General features: G+C 45.1%; 1 protein-coding gene across 3 annotated transcripts in view; it reads left to right on the top strand.

The window, feature by feature from the left end:
* The window catches only part of LMO1 (LIM domain only 1), an 85,291-nt gene that overhangs the window by 42,939 nt on the left and 18,750 nt on the right, over nt 1–23,602 (top strand). For 2 of the 3 annotated variants that reach the window (XM_038404228.2, XM_043516592.1), the window contains one exon: nt 22,925–23,138. In XM_038404228.2, the coding sequence (XP_038260156.1) occupies nt 22,925–23,138 (214 nt within the window). Of the gene's footprint in view, nt 1–6,439; nt 6,446–22,924; nt 23,139–23,602 lie in introns of those variants that run through there. The other variant, XM_043516593.1, reaches the window with a different exon arrangement.

The following is a 23,602-nucleotide window of genomic DNA, read 5'->3' as shown; positions in this document are numbered from 1 at the left end:
GGTATACAAGGAAACTCTTTCTGGTGGACACCAGGAAGACTGGCATCCTCAGAGACAGTTGGTAGTTCCAACTAAGTACCGGATAAAGCTCTTGACCTTGGCCCACGATCATCCTAGTGGCCATGCTGGGGTGGACAGGACCGAAGACCGTTTGGGGAAGTCATTCCACTGGGAGGAAATGGGCAAGGATGTTTCTACCTATGTCCAGTCTTGTGAGGTATGCCAAAGAGTGGGAAAACCCCAAGACCAGGTCAAAGCCCCTCTCCAGCCACTCCCCATCATTGAAGTTCCATTTCAGTGAGTAGCTGTGGATATTCTGGGTCCTTTTCCAAAAAAGACACCCACAGGAAAGTAGTACATACTGACTTTCATGGATTTTGCCACCTAATGGCCAGAAGCAGTAGCTCTAAGCAACACCAGAGCTAAAAGTGCATGCCAGGCACTAGCAGACATTTTTGCCAGGGTAGGTTGGCCCTCCGACATCCTCACAGATGCAGGAACTAATTTCCTGGCAGGAATTATGGAAAGCCTTTGGGAAGCTCATGGGGTGAATCACTTGGTTGCCACTCCTTTACCATCATCAAACAAATGGCCTGGTGGAGAAATTTAATGGGACTTTGGGGGCCATGATATGTAAATTCATAAATGAGCACTCCAACGATTGGGACCTAGTGTTGCAGCAGTTGCTCTTTGCCTACAGAGCTATACCACATCCCAGTTTAGGGTTTTCGCCATTTGAACTTGTATATGGCCGCGATGTTAAGGGGCCATTACAGTTGGTGAAGCAGCAATGGGAGGGGTTTACACCTTCTCCAGGAACTAAAATTCTGGACTTTGTAACCAACCTACAAAACACCCTCCAATCCTCTTTTGCCCTTGCTAAAGAAAACCTAAAGGATGCTCAAGAAGAGCAAAAAGCCTGGTATGATAAACATGCCAGAGAGCGTTCCTTCAAAGTAGGGGACCGGGTCATGGTCTTAAAGGTGCTCAAAGCCCATAAAATGGAAGCGTCATGGGAAGGGCCATTCACGGTCCAGGAGCACCTGGGAGCTGTTAATTATCTCATAGCCTTCCCCAAAAGCCTAAGGTGTACCATATTAATTCTCTAAAGCCCTTTTATTCCAGAGAATTAAAGGTTTGTCAGTTTACAGCCCAGGGAGGAGATGATGCTGAGTGGCCTGAAGGTGTCTACTACGAAGGGAAGTGCTGGTGGCGTGGAAAAGGTGAACCTCTCCATGACCCTTGGGCGTATGCAGCAACAGCAGATCAAGGAGCTGTGCACTAGCTATATACTGACATTCTCAGCCACCCCAGGACTGACTGACTGGGCACACCACTCCATTGACACAGGTAATACTCACTCAATTAAAGTCCAACCTTACCGGATGTCTCCTCAAGCTAAAACTGCTATAGAACGGGAGATCCAGGATATGCTACAGATGGGTGTAATCCACCCCTCTAGCGGTGCATGGGCATCTCCAATGGTTCTAGTTCCCAAACCAGATGGGGAGATACGTTTTTGCGTGGACTACCATAAGCTAAATGCTGTAACTCGCCCAGACAACCCAATGCCACACACCGATGAACTATTAGAAACTGGGACAGGCCCAGTTCATCTCTACCTTGGACTTAACCAAGGGGTACTGGCAGGTATCGCTAGATGAACCTGCCAAGGAAAGGTCAGCCTTCATCACACATGTCGGGCTGTATGAATTTAATGTCGTCCCTTTCGGGCTGCGGAATGCACCCTCCACCTTTCAAAGATTTGTAGATGGTCTCCTAGCGGGATTAGGAGAATATGCAGTGGCCTACCTTGACGATGTGGCCATATTTTCGGATTCCTGGTCAGAACCACCTGGAATATGTACAAAAAGTCTTCAAGCGCATAAGGGAGGCAGGACTAACTGTTAAGGCTAAGAAGTGTCAAATAGGCCTAAACAGAGTGACTTACCTTGGACACCAGGAGGGTCAAGGAACTATCAATCCCCTACAGACCAAAGAGGATGCTATCCAAAAGTGGCCTGTCCGAAAGTCAAAGAAACAGAGCCAATCCTTCTTAGGCTTGACCGGATATTACAGGCGATTTGTACTGCAATACTGCCAAATCGCTGCCCCACTGACCGACCTAACCAAAAAGAAACAGCCAAACGCCATTCAGTGGACCGAAGAGTGTCAGAAGGTGTTTAACCAGCTTAAAGCGACACTCATGTCTGACCCTGTACTAAGGGCCCCGGACTTTGACAAACTGTTCCTAGTAACCACCGATGCGTCCGAGCATGGTGTGGGAGCAGTTTTAATGCAGGAAGGACCAGATCAAGAATTCCACCCTGGAGTGTTTCTCAGCAAGAAGCTGTCTGAGAGGGAAAGCAACTGGTCAGTCAGTGAAAAAGAATGTTACGCCATTTCTACGCTCTGGAAAAGTTACGCCCATATGTTTGGGGACGGCGTTTCCACCTGCAAACTGACCATGCTGCGCTACAGTGGCTTCATACCGCCACGGGAAATAACAAAAAACTTATTTGGTGGAGTTTAGCTCTCCAAGTTCTTTGATTTCGACATCCAACACATCTCAGGAGCTTCTAACAAAGGGGCTGATGCACTCTCTTGTGAAAGTTTCCAAGAATCAACTGGTTAAAATCTTCCTTGAGATGTGGAAAATATTGTTAGTCTTTATATATTTGGTAGTATATTTAGAGGTACATGTGTCTTATTAACTCTGTTTTTTCCTAGAGCTCCAGGAAGAAATCACAGCCAGCGTTTTACCCTATCTGTGATTTGGGGGGGGGGGGGTGTCAGAAATATAAAGGGAAGGATAAACACTTTTAAATCTCTCCTGGTCAGAAGAAACAACCCTTTCACCTGTAAAGGGTTAAGAAGCTAGGATAACCTCACTGGCACCTGACCAAAATGACCACTGAGGAGACAAGATATTTTCAAAGCGAGAGGGGGGAGAAACAAAGATTCTCTTGGTCTGGGTGTGTGGTGGTGGATTGGTGTGTTTTTGTTTTTTGGGTTTTTTTTTTTTTTTTTTGCTGGGACCAGAGCAGGAATGCAGGTTAGGTCTCCTGTAAAGGGCTAATAAGCAATCTAGTTAGATATGCGTTAGATTCTGTTTTGTTTAAATGGCTGATAAAATAAGTTGTGCTGAATGGAATGTATCTTCCTGTGTTTGTGTCTTTTTGTAACTTAAGGTTTTGCCTAGAGGGATTCTCTCTGTTTTGAATGTGATTACCCTGTAAGGTATTTAGCATCCTGATTTTAGAGGTGATTCTTTTACTTTTTTCTTCAATTAAAATTCTTCTTTTAAGAACCTGATTGCTTTTTCATTGTTCTTAAGATCCAAGGGATTGGGTCTGTGTTCGCCTATGCAAATTGGTGAGGATTTTTATCAAGCCTTCCGCAAGAAAGGGGGTGTAGAGTTTGCGAGGATTTTGGGAGGAAAGACATTTCCAAGCGGGCTCTTTCCTTGTTTATATATTTGTTAGACGCTTGGTAGTGGCAGCAATAAAGTCCAAGGGCAAAAGGTAAAATAGTTTGTATCTTGGGGAAGTTTTAACCTAAGCGGGTAAAAATAAGTTTAGGGGGTTTTTCATGCAGGTCCCCACATCTGTACCCTAGAGTTCAGAGGGGGGAAGGAACCTTGACAACTCTAGAGTTTTATCTCCACGCATGATTTACCCTAAAAAAAATAAGATGGTGGTATTGATGGAATGTAAAGAAAGTTGGCACCAACTAATTACTCTTACAGTTACTAATTTCTGTCACTCCTTCTCAGAGTATTTACATGTTAGGCTTATAGTGCAAGGGGCCAGTTGTGGATTGCTAAACCCTGATTTAGCAATATAAATAAAAATGGATTAAAAAAACCACTCTGATCTATGCTATATGACTAGTTACTGGTTAATTCCAGGTCTAACAGATATTAATCAAGCTTTTCCTGTGCATTAAAGGGGAAGGGTAGTGGCCCATGCTAATGTCATGGTTTTCTCAGCTACCATCCTCAGAGAAGACTTCAGCTGGTTAAGGCTGCATGGAAATGAATTTGTGAGTTGGGTCGTGGGCCTGCCTAAGTAAACAGGTGAGTGGAAGCCGTGCTGCGATCTGGCACATGTTTTCTGCCCATCCTCCACTACGTTCAGATATTAATAGATTTTGAAGGGAGCATTATGATCATCCAGTCTGACCTCCTACATAATGCTGGCTGTAGAATTTCACCAAACAATTCCTGCATCAAACCCATAACTCTGAGCTAGTGCATTTAAAAAAATACATTCTGCTTTCTAATTAAAACCAGGTTACAGCAAAGGAAACCATGCTGAACTTTCCACAGGGCAGGAGCATTGGGGAACTTGCTTGGGAATTGGGGTGCTATTTCAAGCTGGTGGTGGTGGGGAGTGGGAAGGAGGCCTTTTCAGTATAATTCTTTACTTTGGGTCTGGTGTGTTTTCTGCAGGTTCAGTGTTGCTTCAGGATCCCTGATTGTAGATCAAGGCTCACTACAGGAAAATGGTCTCACTGCTTATTAAACTTCCCCTCCCTCCAAATATAGAATTCTTTCCTTCTTTACTCTGACCTACACACTAGCAAATTGGTTTCTTAAGCATGTGTGTACAAGCAAAGAGCTTTGTCCTCTCAGGTGACCCATATGTTTCCTTGGGGGTGTCTACGCTATGAGCTCTACAGAGGCACAGCTGCAATGTACAGCTATGCCATTGCAGTGCTGTAGTGTAGACTTTTCCTACCTCGATGAAGGAGTTTTCCATTGATGTAGGTGATCATCTACCTCCGCTCCTCCCCAAACAGCGGCAGCTAGGTCGACGGAAGAATTCTTCTCTGTTTCAGCTTGAAAGCTTGCTATTCTCACCAATAGAAGTTGGTCCTATGACAAGGTGGGTGAAGTACCATCTTTTAGTTTAAAAACTTAGCACTTGCGAACAGTTAAAGCATAGTTATATCTGAGATACCACAGTTTCCCCTATTAAACTGAGGAAAAATTACCTGTTGGTAATTCTTGACTTTTTTTAATGGTGTCCACTATACATGCAACTGTCTCCTGGCTATCTTCATCTGGAGACTTGAAACAAATCTCGGGAGTCCCAGACTTCTATATACACTAGAGCAATATGTCCTTTTGGAATATATTGGCAAGGCAGAAAATTATTTACCTTTGGTAACCTTGGTTTTCTGCCACACTCTCATGACACAATTTCAGCCTGCTTTATTTTTAAGTCAGCAAACTGATTATATATTATAAAAAATCAGTGTTTTCATGGGTGAATAGTAATTACTGAGTAATGGCTTAAAACATTTCCTGAAGGAACATAAAGCTGTTTTTAAAAGTCAAGAGTACATTAAAAGGATTACCATGTAGATTTGATTTTTAGATAACACTAAAATGGATCCCAAATGGACTTATGAAAGGGGATGCTATCTCTTTAATGGAAAGTGCATGGTCTGATAGTTAAGCATGCAAATGGTTTGTACTTACTGCTGCAAAAAAGTGGGTTGGCTTTTTTTTTTCCTTCTTTCAACAAAGGAGGAGGAAATGGCTCCCCCCAGCCCACTTACAACTTTTAATAGCAAATAGGCTTGTCTGGTGGTTGCTTGGGAAGGTAAAAAGAGACTAGGTTTTTCAGGATAACTGCATCTTTATGAATCATTAGAGAGATGTTTCATGACACTAGAAGGTCAATAGCAATTGTATCTGTTACATGGATTGAATTAAGTGGAAAGACTCTGTCTGCACTCTTTAAAAGTGGATTCTTGCTCATCTTTTGAAAAACCCAGGGGAAATGCAATTAGATCCTTAGAGGTAAAGGTGAAGAGTTGACTGAAATGCACTAATTCTGTGCAGGGGGTGTATTTCAGAGTGTAAATCTGTTGTAAGCTTTTTGGGGGTCTTCCTGCTTACATATTGTGATGACCTGTGATAGCTGTAGCTTTTGCTGTTTTTTTTTTTAATGACTTTCTAGCTATTGATGGCTTCAAATATTGCCTCTGGCTTCAATATTATTCCCTTTAAAAACATTTTGAAAAGCATATATCCATATTTCATTGGGCTTTGGTTGATTTCAAATTCTTTTGTGGTAGTATTTTTATTGTCTCCAAAATTCTTGAGAAACTTCTGTAGGCCTGTGAAAGCTTTGGATTAGAGAGTTGTTATTGCCTGTATTAGGGTTTGTGACAGATTGCTTCATCTGTGTACACAGAGCAGAACATCAAATGGCCATTTGGCAGTGGGCACTGAAATTCTATTAAGGTTGCCGAAAGCTTAAGCTGACAATGTGTATGTCTGCAAAAAGGAAAAAAGAAATGATGATCTTACAATGATACAGCTCTGTTCACCTGAAAGTACTCACTAATTTAAAAATAAATAAATAAATAAATAAAAGAACTTACATTAAAGCAGTGTTATAGACTCATTGTTAAACCTGAGTTCAGACATGTTCTGTATCCTTTTTTTCATACATGTGTGCTTCTTGCAATCCAAACAGTAATGTATTCAACCATACACTTTAACTGAAAATTAGGAATGCAAAATATTACTCATGTGCATTTAGAGTTGACTTCAACTCTTATTCCCCTGGCTTTTGGAGGGATTTTAACAGTACAAACTTAAGGTTTTTACAGTTAATTTCCTTTCTTTTTAAAAATAAAGAGAAAAGAAGTTGGCTTTGTTGCAATATTGGTATTTTAGTTACCCTAAGTGAAGGGTGAGTTCTCAGCTTTGTTGCCATTTGGCCTGGAGACAGATCTGTTTTTCTGTTTGCTTTGGCAGTTAAATCTTCTGCATAGAAGAACCAAGGAACTTAATTTTCTTTTAATGGTAACTTACAAATTTGTAGAATATGGAAAGAATCCCAGCCAAAGCTGAAATCACTGAATCCACAATATTTTCCCACCAGCGAGTTTCTCATTCTCTGCTAAGGTGGTTTAGGTGTGATCTTGAATTTGTAACTCTTTATTTTTCTACTTTCCCTGGCCCCAAACAACTAAATGAAGGTACTAATAATCCTCAAAAAAAGGCAGCCCATGCCAAATTTCAAACTCAACTGATTTTGCTTTAATGGTGTTTTTAAGAAATTAGAATATTCTGACACTGGGGAAATGAGAGGTGAGAAATTTGGGTTTTAGTTAATTCTCCCAGAACTCAGAACTGTTGTACTGATTTTGTGAACATGCTCCAAAAAACAAAAAAAAACCCAACCACAAAAACTGTAGATACTCTATATCCGTATATCTTTGGAAAACTTAAGTTCACAACTAGAATATTTGTATGAGCATATAAAAATGTTACTTATGGAAGCTGTTTTGCAACCTTCACCATTGTGGATTCCATCTAGTGCTTGGCATGTGATATATTTTTTTACCTACAAGTTGTTCACTTGTACGCACTAGGTACATAATGGAGATTGGCCTGAACTAGTCATCTGAACACTGCAAAGGAAGGGAGTTTGAATTTTGAGCCTTAACCCAAATTTTGTGGATTAGGTCCATCTGTATGCAGTTCTTGGACAAGAAATGAAGAGGAGTGACTTTGGATATCTGTGTTTGGGTGCCCAGCTTAAGCCAGCACACTTTGAAAATTAGGACCCTGTCTTGCCCCTTTTAAAGTGTTGCAGGTTGGGCAACCAAAATCATTAGACACTTCTGAAAAATTAGGGCACCTTGTGCAATTGAAACTGGAGTAGGCAATCAGAGCATACAGTAGCATACTACAATTTGGCCAAGACTCTAGGGCTAAAAGTTGTGTCCCTCCCTTCCCCTGCCCCCCAACAAATAAAGCAAGCCTGGGGATATCTAACTTAGAGTTGTTCTGAACCTCAGTTTTACATCTCTTCTTAAAAACTGCCCCCTGTACCAACAGGGTTCCTTATTATGCTTGAGAAATTTGTTCAGTAATGACTCAGAGGAAAGAATGCCACCAAATGAATTCCCAAAGCCATATTGAAATCACCCACTGCATATCACAGCACAACACTAGAATTGTGAAATGATCATGGTTTTCTATAATACATTCCTTTTTTGAAATTATTCATTGAATAATTTTGATGAATATGACTTGGTCTATTTTGATTGTCCATGCATCACATGGTATAGTTCAGCTCATTCATTGGATGCCCCAACTCATTAAATCAGGTTCCTGGAGCAAATTTTCAAGGGTGCAAATACTGAAAATGTACCGTTTGACTTGATAGTTTCTTGTTTAGTAAACTCGTTTGCTAGAATATTCACAGAAGATGAACACAATAGTAGTACGAGCACAGTCAAGTGCTTTTGTTTTAAAAATAAGACTGAAAATTCTCTAAATCTTCTTTTTTTGTAAATACTTGCCCAGCTCTGCTTATGTTGGTGTTGAGACTAAAGCTTAGAAATAATGTTGCATCCTCTGATGAAAGACGCCACGAGTGCTGCTTATTTACTGTGTTGACAAAAGTCAGTAAGATTGGTCTTCAGTTGCCATTTTGTCTTATGCAGCTAAATGCTAGTTTATTACTGGAAGGTCAGTTTTTTTAAATGAAGCTATTAGATGTTGTAAATAAGATTCTTTAAGTCTTCTGAAATACCAGGTTAAATTGCCTATGCATCTCCCAACTTCCCAAAATACGACCTCTAAGCATAAATTGCTTTAAGCCCTTATTACTTTAGGAATTCAATGTTCCATCTACCCCCTTTTTATATTTGTTTTTGCAATTAATGTAGCATATACACTGAGAAGAATGGTAGCCTCTGGTTTCCAACCTGAAGCATGTTGGCTAATTATATGTTTGGAAGCGCTGGGCAGCCATTTAAGCAATAGTTCATAGCTGAACAAAACAACATCACCATGGTCCCCAGATGCCTGTGTGCTAGGTGTTGTACAAACCTATATGGAAATGTAGTCTTTGCCCTTGAGAGTGGCAGTCTGCTAGTACATTTTGGGGGAGGGGAGGGAGATTAGAGCATGGTTACCCAGTCTGTTGTTGTGAGAAGTTGTTATGATGGTAAAAGCAGCTAATCTGTGGAAAAGTTTAAAAAGGAGTTGCTGAAGGAAAGAGTTAAAGCCATCTGCCTGAAAGCATTGTGTAAAACATACACACAATGTTGGGAAAATAAGCCAATTATGTGTGCTTCATGGGAGGTGGGGGAGTGACCTTTGTGTATAATTAGTTCTTTTATTTAAAGCAAAGATTTTGAATAGAATAACTAATTAGCTGTCATAAATGGCAAATTGAAGATTTTGGCCAGATTCCTTAGGGAATGTGGGAGGACTTCCCTCCTCCCAGCCCATACTGTATGCTCACACACTTTCCTCATTAGAGTTGTTTTTAGTTCTTTGCTGTGGTAATGAGAAGTGCAGTTGCTGCTCTTAACTGAGCCCCCTCTAACAAGGCATGAAATGCAGGTGGAACAGAACTGCCTTCAGCTACTGCTGCTTTAATATGAAGCATTTTAGATGTATTGGTAGGTTAGAGGGCTGTTGGGGGAAGGAGGGGAGGGCTTGAAAAGTCAGTGATCTCAGCTGTGTATTATGCTCTGGACTTGATTGTATAAAACACAAGAAAGCCAGGAAGCCTTGAGGCATATATCATTAGCCAGCAGTCCACATTACTCTTTCAGACCAATTAACCTTTAGAGTTGCATTAAAGAAATTAGGTGGTGAACTTCCATGCTTTCAGACTGGACCGGGAGCCCTCTTGCAGAACACAGCACTGAAGAGACGTACATCACAGCGGCCTTTCAGGTAACTATTATTTCAGTGTGTGGCCCGCCCTTTATAAAAGTTTTCCAGTCTCTTGAAAATAGTGGTGCCCTTAGAGGTATAGTTACAGATCGCCACATGAATAAAATATCTGGAAAATGATTTAGAAACGTTTAGGGTGTATTTAGTTGATACTTGTGGTATAAGCCAGCTGAATGATTTTCTTGAAAGACCCTTGACAGAGAAGATATAGGCTGATTAAAGCCAGTTTGTCAGCCCTGGAGTAGAGGTAAAGTTTAGCTTACCCAGTAAAATAACATCCTCTTTAGACACAGTTGTAAATTTCTGTATGACCAGAGGGTGGTGTCTATAATTTTTTTTTTAATGTGTGTTGGAGCTGTGAGCTCTAAGTATAGCTTTTATTTTGTATTTTCCAGCAGCAAGTCTATTAAGTTGTAAAGGGCAAGGAAGAGAGTATAGGTAGCCAAAAATAGAAAGTCTTCATCTACTGTTTCTAAGAAAAGGTACCATGGATGGTGAGCGGTGGGGGGGAGGGAGAATGGAATTTGATATTTCTTGCAAAATTTCCCCTTTAGTACTCTATCAAAATTCCTTTGTAATACATTTTGATTATGTATTTAAACAGGTAAGCATCAGTATGTTACTTTTCCCAGCTCCACAGATGTATGTTCCTTTATAATATTAGCTCGACCAGTGCATGTGGGACTGTGTCTGAGGTGGTCTGTTAATTCTTGGGGGGATTCTGTGCCACTGCGTATGTGCAGAATTTCTATCCCCTGCAGATTTCTTTGCTTCCCCATAGAAAAATGACTTTTTCTATAAGGGAAGTAAAGGGAAGCCACAAGAGCAGTTATGTGACCCTCCCCAGCAGTATGTTTTGGGTGCCCAGGGCATCTGGCAGAAAGGTAAATCACTGTGGGTCAGGGGACAGGACTTGGGAAGACCTGGTTGGTTGGTGATTCAGCTGCTAGTGGACCCCCAAATGAGCCACCCACATCCAGATCCCCACCCCACTGATCCCCAACCAGCTGTACCTGCATTCCCACCCCATTGAGCCCCACTCCTTCAGCATCTGGACTCTCCCCCCCCCCGAATCCCCACACTCAGACTCCCCCCCCGCTTAGCCCCAACCACCTTCACCTGGACCCCCCCTACAGAGTCCCATTACTGTTGCACCCAGAACCCTCCAACAAGCCCCTGCGCATCCAGTTTTCCCCCATCCACCCACACCCAGATTGCCCCATACAGAACCCTCCCAACCGATACCTGGATCCCCAACAGTAAGCCCCTGCATGCCTGGATCCTGCCTTGCTGAGCCTGCCTGCCCACACCTGGTGCACCTGGCACGGCAGAGCAGGGCCAGTACTTGCGCTGTGTCAGCGTTGCGTGCAGCCTTACTGGGGGGGGAGGGGGGGTACGACTGCACAGTGATCTCCCACTTCTGGGCAGCCAGTGGGAGCCTCCACTTTAGTTGACAAATTAAAATTTGAAGAATTTTCAAATATTGTGTGCAGAATTTTAATTTTTTTGGTGTAGGATGCCCTCAGGAGTATCTGTTTGGGTTTTTTTGTTAGCACCCATTCCAACACCACATTTTTCCAGGCAAAATGAACTATATTTCTTGCTTTAGAGCCTTAGATAAGTACTAGAAAATAAATAATACTCCAGTGGTGTTTCATGATTTTAAGGTAGGAAAGTGACTTACTAATAAAAATTTGAGGCTCTGAATACTGGCTGGCTGGCATTATTCAACCATGGTTGTTTGTTTTTCAGGGTGGGAGGAGAGTGGGGTTTGGTGTTAAACCATCCCTGTCTTCTGAGATTTTCCTGCAGGGCTCAGGCTGTAAAGTTGCAATGCTTTGGAGACTCTGCTCGCTCCTTGTTTGGAAATGAAATGACAAGTACCCTGTGAATCCATGCTGATAAACTTTGGCAGTTTTGAAATTTGTTTCACACCTCATCTGCCATGTCAATGTGCCAGCTAATTGCAGTCAAAACTTTTTATAGTTCCATTTGTGCTCCATCCAGATTGGTTAGGGTGTTGGGAGTGGGGAGCCTTCTAGACCAAAATGTAATTTCAAAACTCTGAACCTGACTGGCACAGGTTGACCTTTCTCGTTATTATCTGAGTGGGAATAGCTGCTTTGAACATCATATGATCTCTGAAACGCTAGCTTTTTTCATTAGAAAACCCCCTGCTGAAAACTGACCAAGTGTGTGGCATTTCTTTCCTTGCTAAGGTACTGTAAAACAGATCTTCACTGCTTTTCTGCTAGTTATTAGAAGAAAACTGGAAAGTTGTGCGCTCCTCCTGTTCACAAGAGCCTCTCCTAAGGGTATGTCTACGCTACAAAATTAGGTCGAATGTATAGAAGTAGATTTTTTTTAGAAAGCGATTTTATACAGTTGATTGTGTGTGTCCCCACTAAATGCATTAAGTCGGCGGAGTGCATCCACAGTACCGAGGCTAGCGTCGGCTTTTGGAGCTTTGCACTGTGGGTAGCTATCCCGCAGTCCCCGCTGCCCATTGAAATTCTGTGTTAAGCTCCCAGTGCCTGATGGGGCAAAAACATTGTCACAGGTGGCTTTGGGTACATGTCGTCAGTCGCCCATCCCTCCGTGAAAGCAATGGCAGACAATCGTTTTGAGCCTTTTTTCCGTGCAGGCACCCTACTGCTTTCAGCAGATGATGTAGTAGGTCTGCAAACCGTTGTCATCGACTGACCACTTCCGCTGCCACTCTGCTCTCCTGATGCTATGAATCCATCTCGCAGGTCCTCTATATGACCATCGTCATCCATCGCTTCCGCTGCCACTCTGCTCTCCTGGTGGTCTCGCAGGGTCGCTTCCACTGCCACTCTGCTTGGCTGCTCTTGTCTCACCGTTCCACGGCAAGTGTGCAGCCCACTCAGCTGTTGTGTCCTGGCACAGGCGGTGCAATAGGTATGCAAAACTGGTCATACAACCATCACTTCCCCTGCAACTCTGCTCGCCTGCAGACGCCATACCACGGCAAGCATGGAGCCCGCTCAGATTGCTGCAGCAGTTATGAGCATTGTAAACACCTCATGCATTAACATGCAGTATATGCAGAACCAGAACCTGAAAAAGCAGGCGAGGAGGCGACGGCAGCGCGGTGACAAGAGTGATGAAGATGTGGACACAGACTTCTCTCAAAGCACGGGCCCCGACAATTTGGCCATCCTGGTGGCAATGGGGCAGGCTCATGCCATGGAACGCCGATTCTGGGCCTGGGAAACAAGCACAGACTGGTGGGATTGCATAGTGTTGCAGGTCTGGGATGATTCCCAGTAGCTGCAAAACTTTCGCATGCGTAAGGGCACTTTGTGACTTGCTTTCCCCTGCCCTGAAGCAAAAGAATACCAAGATGAGAGCAGCCCTCACAAGCAAGTGGCGATAGCCCTCTGGAAGCTTGCAACGCCGAACAGCTACCAGTCAGTCGGGAATCAATTTGGAGTGAGCAAATCTACTGTGGGGGCTGCTGTGATCTAAGTAGCCAACACAATCACTGAGCTGCTGCTATCAAGGGTAGTGATTCTGGGAAATGTGCAGGTTATAGTGGATGGTTTTGCTGCAATGGGATTCCCTGATTGTGGTGGGGCGATAGACGGAACACATATCCCTATCTTGGCACCGGATCACCAAGGCAGCGAGTACATAAACCGAAAGGGGTACTTTTCAATAGTGCTGCAAGCACTGGTGGATCACAAGGGACGTTTCACCAACTTAAACGTGGGATGGCCGGGAAAGGTACATGATGCTCGCATCTTCAGGAACTCTGGTCTGTTTCAACAGCTGCAGCAAGGGACTTACTTTCCAGACCAGAAAATAACTGTTGGGAATGTTGAAATGCCTATAGTTATCCTTGGGAACCCAGCCTACCCCTTAATGCCATGGCTCATGAAGCCATACACAGGCACCCTGGACAGTAATCAGGAGCTGTTCAACTACAGGCTGAGCAAGTGCAGAATGGTGGTAGAATGTGCATTTGGACGTTTAAAAGCATGCTGGCGCAGTTTACTGACTCGGTTAGACCTCAGCGAAACCAATATTCCAATCGTTATTACTGCTAGCTGTGTGCTCCACAATATCTGTGAGAATAAGAGGGAGACGTTTATAGCGGGTGGGAAATTGAGGCAAATCGCCTGGCTGCTGATTACACGCAGCCAGACACCCGGGCAGTTAGAAGAGCACAGGAGGGTTCGGTGCGCATCAGAGAAGCTTTGAAAACAAGTTTCATGGCTGACCAGGCTACGGTGTGACAGTTCTGTTTGTTTCTCCTTGATGAAAACCCGCCCCCACCTTGGTTCACTCTACTTCCCTGTAAAGCCAACCGCCTTCCCCTCACCCCTTCTATCACCGCTTGCAGAGGCAATAAAGTCGTTTCAAATTCATGCATTCTTTATTAATTCGTCACACAAATAGGGGGATAACTGCCAAGGTAGCCTGGGAGGGGTGGGGAAGGAGAGAAGCACCAGTGGGGTGGGGAAGGAGGGAAGGACAAGGCCACACTGCACTTCAGAACTTATTGAATGCCAGCCTTCTGTTGCTTGGGCAGTCCTCTGGGGTGGAGTGGTTGGGTGCCCGGAGGCCCCCCCCCATGTTCTTGGGCGTCTGGGTGAGGAGGCTATGGAACTTGGGGAGGGTTGGTTACACAGGGGCTGCAGCGGTGGTCTGTGCCTTTCCTGCATCTCAACCATACGCCGGAGCATATCAGTTCGATCCTCCAGTAGCTTCAGCATTGCATCCTGCCTCCTTTCATCATGTTGCCACCATCTTTCCTCTTGATCCTGCCGCCTCTTCTGTTGCTCCTGCCACTTGTCCTCTTGTGCGTACCTCCTGTCCTCGCGTTCATTTTGTGCTTTCCTGGACTCTGCCATTGTCTGTCTCCACACATTCTGCTGGGCTCTTTCGGTTTGGGTGGACTGCATGAGCTCAGAACATTTCATCGAGTGCAGTTTTTTTTCCTTATCTGCGCTAGCCTCTGGGATGGAGATGCTAGTTGCAGTGTTGAAACACTTGCAGCTGCTGGAGGGGGAAAAAAGGGAGATTAAAATTGAAAAAGACACATTGGCCATTTAAAAGGAGGGGCTGATGTTTTCAGGTTAACGTGCAGCACAAACCCAACTAACACACAATTCTCTGGATGATCACTTCACCCCTTCCCCCACTGCCTGGCTAACAGCGGGGATGATTTCTTTTCAGCCACAGGCAAACAGGCTAGCAGGAATGGCCACCTCTGAATGTCTCCTTAATAAAATTCCCCTATTTCAACCAGGTGACCGTGAATGATATCACTCTCCTGAGGATAACAGAGAGAGAAAAAACGGATATTGCTTGAATGCCAGCAAACACCGGGACCACATACTGCCATGCTTTCTCATGCAATGATTCCAGACTACGTGCTACTGGCCTGCCATGGTAAAGCATCCTACCATGGAGGACACAAAGGCTTTGGGAGTACCTCCAGGACAGCTTTATTGAGATGTCACTGGAGGATTTCCGCTCCATTCCCAGACACGTTAACAGACTTTTCCAGTAGCTGTACTGGCTGCGAATGCATCCCAAGTCTTCAGGGCAAAGTAATCTTTAAACACACTTGCTTTTAAACTGTGTATTATATTTACAAAGGTATACTCACCAGAGCTGCCTTCTCTGCCTTCAAGGTCCGGGAGCCTGGGTTGGGAGGGTACTGTCTCTAGGGTGATAAACAGTTCCTGGCGGTCGGGGAGAATGGTTTCTCCACTTGCCTGGTGTGTGCTATCTTCAACTTCCCCCTCCTCCTCATCTTCCTCGTCCCCAAAATCGTCATCCCTGTTGCGTGAGACTTCCTTGCAGGAGTCCACATACAGATGTGGGGTAATTGTAGGGGCACCCCCTAGAATTGCATACAGCTCATCATAGAAGTGGCATGTCTGGGACTCTGACTCGGATTGGCCATTTGCCTCTGGTTTTTTGGTAGGCTTCCCTGAGCTCGTTAATTTTCACGTGGCACTGCTGCGGGTCTCTGTGATAGCCTCTGTCCTTCATGCCCTTGGAGATGATTTTTTTTTTCCAAATATTTTGGCATTTTGTCTTCTGGAATGGAGTTCTGATTGCACGGATTCGTTTCCCTCATACAGCGATCAGATCCAATACCTCCCGTTCGGTCCATGCTCTTTTGCGATTCTGGGACTCCATGGTCACCTCTGCTGGTCAGACCATGAGCTCTGCATGGTCACCTGTGCTGATCAGCTTGCCACGCTGGCCAAACAGGAAATGAATGAAATTCAAAAGTTTGCGTGGCTTTTCCTGTCTACCTGGCCAGTGCATCCGAGGTGAGTGTGCTGTCCAGAGTGGTCACAATGGAGCAGTGTGGGATAGCTCCCGGAGGCCAATACTGTTGAATTGCGTCCACACTAACCCAAATTCGACCCGGCAATGTCAATTTCAGTGCTAATCCCCTCATCGGGGAGGAGTACAGAAATAGGTTTTGAGAGCCCATTAAGTCGACAAAAATGGCTTTGTTGTGTGGATGGGTGCAGGGTTAAATCAGTCCAGCACTGCTAAATTTGACCTAAACTCATAGTGTAGGCCAGGGCTAAGACAATCATGTGCACAGAATGGAGATTGGAGGTTTGAGAGAGTCATCTGCCTACAGGCCATATATGGGACATACTGTGATCCACTAATCATCCTTAACACAGGCTACTAGTGACCCCCTTACAATTTAGTTCAAGCCCTGCTTACTTTTATCAAGGGAAGTTTCCCTCCAGTATTGATTAAATTAACTTTTGAAATGTTTTAAGAAAGGGACTGGATTTTTCCTGACATCCCTCACAGCCTCAGCAGAAGTCCTGATCTTACTGCATTTTTTAGAGGCCCAACTTTTAGAGTGAAGTCAAATGTCATTCTTATAGAGTGATCTCCCCCCCCCCCCGCCCCCAAATGATTTGGAAACACAAGTCCCATTGAAAGTCTTGTACTCCTAAATCACTTAGGTGCTTTAGAAAACCCCACCTATATAATTATTTTCTGTTTAGAGAAATAGAACCAATTAAACTTAATGTTTAAACCTTGAAACTAGAGGCATCTACTGTTCCTGGGAGGGGTTTGAGGCAGGCTCTCCAGATTTGTTTAAGATCTCACGAATGACATGTGGTTCCACGTAGGAATGGGGAAGGAGATCCGTAAATTGCTGAGCTGTTTCAACAGCATATTTATGAATGAAAGTGTGACTGTTGATAAAGCACACCAGCAGAGGAATGTAACCTGGGGTTTGGTATTTTTCAATACCTACTAGATTTTCACTGATGTGTTAAACTTCAGTGGGTATGCATAGATCTCTTGTAGTATAAAGTTAATAACTACAAGCACAATAAAGTTTTGTAGGGGAGCAGAGGCTACTACAGGTGGGGCAGATTGCTCCCAATTGAGTTGATTTTGTTCTGCAATGTATGGCATTTCTTTTTTGCACTTTCTGTATAAGTTTGGGTAAATTAAACTCCTCATTTATTCATGTTGTATTGAAAAATTGGACACCGAGCCTTGCCCATGAAACTTGTCCAAATATGAAACAGACATATACAGATTGACTGTATGGCTCAGGAGGCAGACTGGGGGGCAGAGGAGTTGTAGTGCGTTCTTCCAAACTCTGCCCCCAAAACAAGCTCCACTCCTGTGAATATCCAGAATGAGACGCTGCTTACAGTAGATTATACAGATATTCAAAATACGATTGTGTGTTCTTTTTGGTTCCCCCCCTAGGTCTACACAACAACCTATGTCAGCAAAATGTATGTCACTCGGGCTGTGAAGGAATAGTCACACCCCTGAGCAACCTAAGTTACACTGGCATAAGCACTTGTGTGCACAGCTTCTCCTGCCAGCATAGCTTCTGCCACTTGTGGAGGTGGGGTTTTTCTGCTGACGGGAGAGCTCTCTCCCATTGGCCTAGAGCAGGGGTGGGCAAACTTTTTGGCCCAAAGGCCACATCGGGTTGCAAACGGTATGGAGGGCCGGATAGGGAAGGCTGTGCCTCCACAAACAGCCTGACCCCGGCCCCCTATCTGCATCCTCCCACTGCTTGCCCCCTGACTGCCCCACGCAGAACCCCCAACCCATCCAACTCCCCTGCTCCTTGTCTCCTGACTGCTCCCCCCCCCCCAGGACCCCCGGGACCCCACCGCCACTTCCTGTCTCCGGACCGCCCCCTCTGAACCTCCGCCCCATCCAACTGCCCCCGAGAACCTCCCGGGACCTCCTGCCCATATCCAATCCCCTCGCACCCCCTTACCATGCCGCTCAGAGTGGCAGGACAGGCTTATTGGAAAGCCTGGGAGGTGGGTGGGCACAAGTCACACGGCTATGGGGGAGAGGGGACAGCGGAGGAGGGGCTGGGGTGATCCTCCCCAGCCAGGAGCTCAGGGGTCGGGCAGGACCAAATGTGCTGCAGTAGCGCCGCTGAAGCACCATATGTGTAGACATGGCCTAACATGAAGAATGAAATAGTAGACATTTAACTCGGATGGCCAGGGATGACTAACCCTCTCGAGATGAATGGGGCAGTTCACACCTCTCAGAGCTGTTGTTCCAGGCATTCAGCCTAGGTTTCAGAGCCGATACTGTGAAGTCCAAGTAGCAACTTCAAAGTGCTGTTGATCCTGCTATTTTTAGAGCTCTAATGCAAACCCCATTTGGTGACCCAGTCTGAGAGGGAGCTACTAGGTATTTCTGAGCCCTGATATATGTACAGCGTAAACATATGTGGCTGGCAGAGAATGAAAAAATTAGAGATACTGACACACAGAGAGCTCCTGTTTAAAATCTTGTTAACGTGGCAGCAGCAACTTTATATATTATGTTAACAATATATTTTAAGTATCTTGAAGAACTGTAAAGGTTTGAACTCAAATTACTAACGTTTGTCACAGCCGAGCATACCCAGTGCTGAAGAGGATAAAAGAACTGTTGTCAAGCAGGGTTTTTTCCTACAGTATCTCAGAGTATTGATCTAAATACATGTTGGGATCCAGAAAAAAAAATGAACTCACTTTCATGATTTGGCAGCTGAACAGCTGGTACGGGATTTGTGATCACCTGCATCAGAATTTCAGTCTCTTGTGATCTGAAACTTGATTTGTCTAATGTTGACAAGTAGCGACTTGGATTGTGTATTCTCCCTTGCTTTCCATCCATTGGTGAGCAGCAGCATTGACATCGGAGGGTTTTAAGGCAGCCATTTGAAGAGCATCTAGAGGAGATATTGGAAACACAGTTTTGCTGTGCAAAAATCAAACTTTCTGTCCACTTTTGAATGACAAATAAGATTATGGTTATTTTTGACAGACAAGGCTGAAGTTATACAATTTGTGGCCAGACTAACCGTGCTTATAAAAAGGAATGGAAATCCCTTCGCCCACCCTGGAATCCAAGTAGATGATTAGTCATCAAATCTCATCCAGGGCTATGCGGTGTCACACCTCTTTAAGGATCTTGGAGAGTCTTGGATTACGTATATCAAGCTAGTTTAATCCTGTAATCCAAAATGTTGTGTTAGTGGATAGAGCTGTTTTCTCTTCTCTTCTCCAGTGTCTGGAGATACTGTCTTTCAATAAGATTCTTAAATCTGGGGAAGTCTGGTGCTTGGTTTCAGTAAGCTCAGAAAGTTACTTTTTTTTTTTTAATGTTGCTGCTGAAACTTACTTCTACACAGTGATGAGCTGCCAAAATCTTAACAACGGGTTCCCTCCTCACCCCCGAGGGGGTCGTTGCCCACTCCCGCCCCCAGGACCTCTGCCCCATTCACCCCCTCCCCTGTTTCCTGACTGCCCCCAGAACCGGGCAGGAGGGTCTCGTGGGCCACTGTAGTGGGTGCTCACCCCATCCCTAAGAGCTAGAGGCACCTGCTGGGGGCGAGGTGGGGAGTCCCAGCGGTTCTTACCTGGGGCAGCTCCCAGGAAGCATCCGGCAGGTCCCTCTGGCTCCTAGGGGTGAGGGAGCGTAGCTGGGGGGGAGCGGCTGCTCCTCTACTGATCACATCAAAAGTGGCGCCTTAGGCACCGACTCCCTGGGTGCTCTGGGTCTGGAGCACCCATGGGGAAAATTGGTGGGTGCAGAACATCCACCGGCAGCTTCCCGCCCAGTGCCATGCCCGGCCCTGGCTCACCTCACCTCCGCCGCCTCCCCTGAATGCACCGCCCCGCTCTGCTTCTCCGCGGCTTTCCGCTCAGGCCGAGGGTGGCAGAGGTGAGCTGGGACGGGGAGCGGTTCCCCTGCGCGCTCTTTCTCCCCAGCTCACCTCCGCTCTGCCTCCCTGGGCCTGAGCCTGCTTCTCAGCCCTCCCCGGCTTCCTGCCAAACAGCTGATTCACGGGAAGCCTCAGGGGGCGGAGAAGCAGAGCGGGACGGTGCATTCAGGGGAGGAGGCAGAGCAGAGGTGAGCTGGGGGCGGGGAGCTGCTGGTGGATGCTCTGCACCGACCAAATTTTCCCCTTGGGTGCTCCAGGGCTGGAGCACCCATGGAGTTGGCACCTAAAGTGCCACTTTTGGCTGGTTAAATTTAGAAATCCTTTTAGAACCGGTCGTCCCGCAACTTGCGGAACAACCGGTTCTAAAAGGATTTCTAAATTTAACAACCGGTTCTAGCGAACCGGTGTGAACCGGCTCCAGCTCACCACTGCTTCTACATCAGTTGTTGTTTCCATGCAAAGGTCTCCATTCTAGCAAGGTATTGCAATCCTTTGCTTGTGGAGTTAGTCTGCTTGTGTGGGGTTTGAGCTGGCACGTAATTATCTCTTGATAGGAAATATTCTGAGGAAGAGATCGGCTAGAAAAGTGGAACTCCTTCTTCTCTTTGCTCCCAAAATGCCGAAACAAAAAGCACAGTGTGTAGAACCCATGTGTCCCTTCCATGTCTCTTCTTGTGGGCATGTCTTGCAATATCACTGCTGCTCAGATTTTACCCCATTCTGAGATAGGTTTCACTTCTGAAACATCCATGTTTTTTCCTCTAGAATTTGTGGAGGGTTGTTCGTGCGTTTTCTTTAGAAAACGCTTCTGTGCTTGCTCAAAAATCTTTTTCTGCTTTTGGGCAGCCTGATGGTGCCATGCGTTTCCGAGTAGCATCGTTGATTTGATTAGGGGGGAAGGATAGCTCAGTGGTTTGAACATTGGCCTGTTAAACCCATGGTTGTGAGTTCAATCCTTGAGGGGGCCATTGAGGGATCTGGGGCAAAAATTGGGGATTGGTCCTGCTTTGAGCAGGGGGTGGACTAGATGACCTTTTGAGATCCCTTCTCACCCTGATATTCTATGATTTCTATGATTTGTGTGTGGTGTTGGAGCAGAGGCTTAGATTTTCACTTACTAATTATTACATAGTTGTCGCCAGTGTCAAAAGTTTGCAGATATTTCTCTGCAAGTGGATTTTGAGCCTCTGGCAGCCTAGAGCAGGAGGGCTCTTTTATCCTTAAGAATTTTTGAATGTTACTTGACCTGCCTCCACAGTACTGAGACCACTTTGATAACAAATGGATTAATAGCGCACTGTTTGTGCATAAGTGTCTTAAGTGCTGTTGTCCTCCACTTGCAGCTCTGACAGGGCAATTATTACTAGTAAGAGTGGTGGGTTCTACATGTGCCAAGCGTTAGCCACCCTCACACCTCCTCCCCCCCCCCCCCCCCCCCAGCTTTTAAGGAAAGCAGCAAATGTCACTTAATACAGCAGCACTAAGTAGTGCCACTCAGGTTAAGGGGTTGTTAATAATTTTCAATATCAAGCTGTTGCTTCCTAGGATCTATAACTTGCTATAAAAACTGTTCTAAAATGTTGCATGAGAACAGACCCTGTGCCACCCCCACTGTTGCCAGCACGACCACCTTCTCATCTCCCCAACTTTGTTTAAGGCAAATTGGCCATGTTCTGGAGGCCCAGCTCTCATTTCGATGTAGTGTGATATGAGGCAGGGCCAGCAATAGACACTTTGAAGCTCTAGGTAAAGTGGCATTCTGACTCCTTATATAGTCACTTCTTCCATCTAGGTCACTTACAGAGTGAATTTTTTTTTCTCCCCCACTCAGCCCCATGAAACTATGTTTTTGTTTCCTTTTGCCCTTGTGCTCCAGAGTAAATCTCTCCCCTTTCCCTGTGGGGAAACAGGCTTACTCCTTCCAAAGCAACAGGCAAGTAGCTTCTCTCCAAGACTTCTGGACACAGAGCTCAGAGGACAGGAGTCCTGGCACGACTAGGTACCCAGAAGGGAGAGGAGGCCTGTAGGGAAGCTGTAGGCAATAGGGAGGAGCAGCTTATTAGAAAGTTGGAAGAGGAGGCCATAAGAGGCAGTGTACTAACAGACTTAGGGGCTCAGATAGGCTCTTGGTGTCCTATCACCATCTAGGGATTTGGTGGCCAAAGAACTGCTTTCTCCCAAGACTCCCTGATTGAGAACCTAACCCCTGCTCCATGTCAGTATCTCCCTGACACTCATCCTGTCCAGCAGGGATGTCCAGAATCTGAATGAGGCCCAGAGTTTTTGGTAGCTGCTCTGATGGCACAAAGCAAAGGGAAAGTCCAGGTTAGACAGTTACCTGGAAATATCTCCTAGGTGCTAGTGCAGGGCCCTTGACATAAACTGCACAGTCAAAGAATCATTGTGCTCTGGTGAGTCTCAGTTGCCTTCAGGGGCCTGGGGCAGCGTAGGTTAGAGCAGCCTGAGGACTATGCTAGTTTTCATCAGGGTCTTTGTGAGGGAGGAGGGTGCAATGAGTGACAAGGGTGTCGTATAGTTTTCTTTGCCTCCACTTTCCTCCCCTTCTTTGACCAAGCTAACTCAACAGCAGACCAGCATTAGGGCCTTGGTATATGTGCCATTAAAATCTTCATGATTGTCTTTGTATCTCGTTAATTACCTGTTAGTTAATTAAGAAAAAGAAAAATGTTGAAATTGCAACCAGTTTATTTGCTGGAGGATTTTAAACCCACAGCTTGGTGCTGAGGTCATTTTATCATTTGGGAAACAACAATTGCATCCTTGCAGGTGAACACCCCTCCCAAGACAAAACCTGTTCCTTTGATCATTGCTGCCGAAAGCAGTTGAGAACATGATCTCTCCCAAACCTGCAGCATTGAAAGTCACCAACAGTGTGGGAAAGCAACTCTGCTTAAAATATTTGACTGTCTGCAAATGTCTCATGAATTTTAATGGCTTGTTGTTGTTTGTAGGTGTGCCGATGTTATCGGTACAACCAAAAGGGAAACAGAAAGGCTGTGCTGGCTGCAACCGAAAGATCAAGGACCGCTACCTTCTGAAGGCCTTGGATAAATATTGGCATGAAGATTGTCTAAAATGTGCCTGCTGTGACTGCCGTCTTGGAGAGGTTGGATCAACTCTTTACACAAAAGCAAATCTCATTCTCTGCCGCAGAGATTACTTGAGGTAAATACAGGCATATTCTGGGGGTTCTTCCTATAAACTCCCAGTTCACCGCCAGCTGTTTATTTTCCCTAAACTTGTACTGTGTAAATATCCATGTGCACAATTTTTAACATTGCCTAGTAGTTAAATTGAGTACAAGATCCATAGCTTTCTCCTTTCTAAGGACGCCTTTTGTTTGCTGTATTATATTTGATGCAACTGCTTATGTGTAAGGCTTGATAGCGAGGGGAAGGCATGCTTTATGGTATTTTTTTTTTAATTATGGGCTTACAAAAGAAAGGAGTGTTTGTTTTTAAAATGTAGGGCCAGATCATCAGCTGGTGTAAACTGAAATAGCTCCTCTGGCTTCAGTGCTATGTGGGTACACAACTGCTGAGCATTTGTCCCATTTGCCTTTCAATGGCAGCTTTTAAATAGACATTTAACTGTTTTCTGTAGGCTCCCCCCTACCACAAATGAGGCTT

The sequence above is a fragment of the Dermochelys coriacea genome, chromosome 6 (assembly GCF_009764565.3).
Source record: "Dermochelys coriacea isolate rDerCor1 chromosome 6, rDerCor1.pri.v4, whole genome shotgun sequence".
Taxonomy (NCBI): domain Eukaryota; kingdom Metazoa; phylum Chordata; order Testudines; family Dermochelyidae; genus Dermochelys; species Dermochelys coriacea.
The sequence above is the reverse complement of the archived record's forward strand: the minus strand, read 5'-3'. Positions and strand labels throughout refer to the sequence as shown.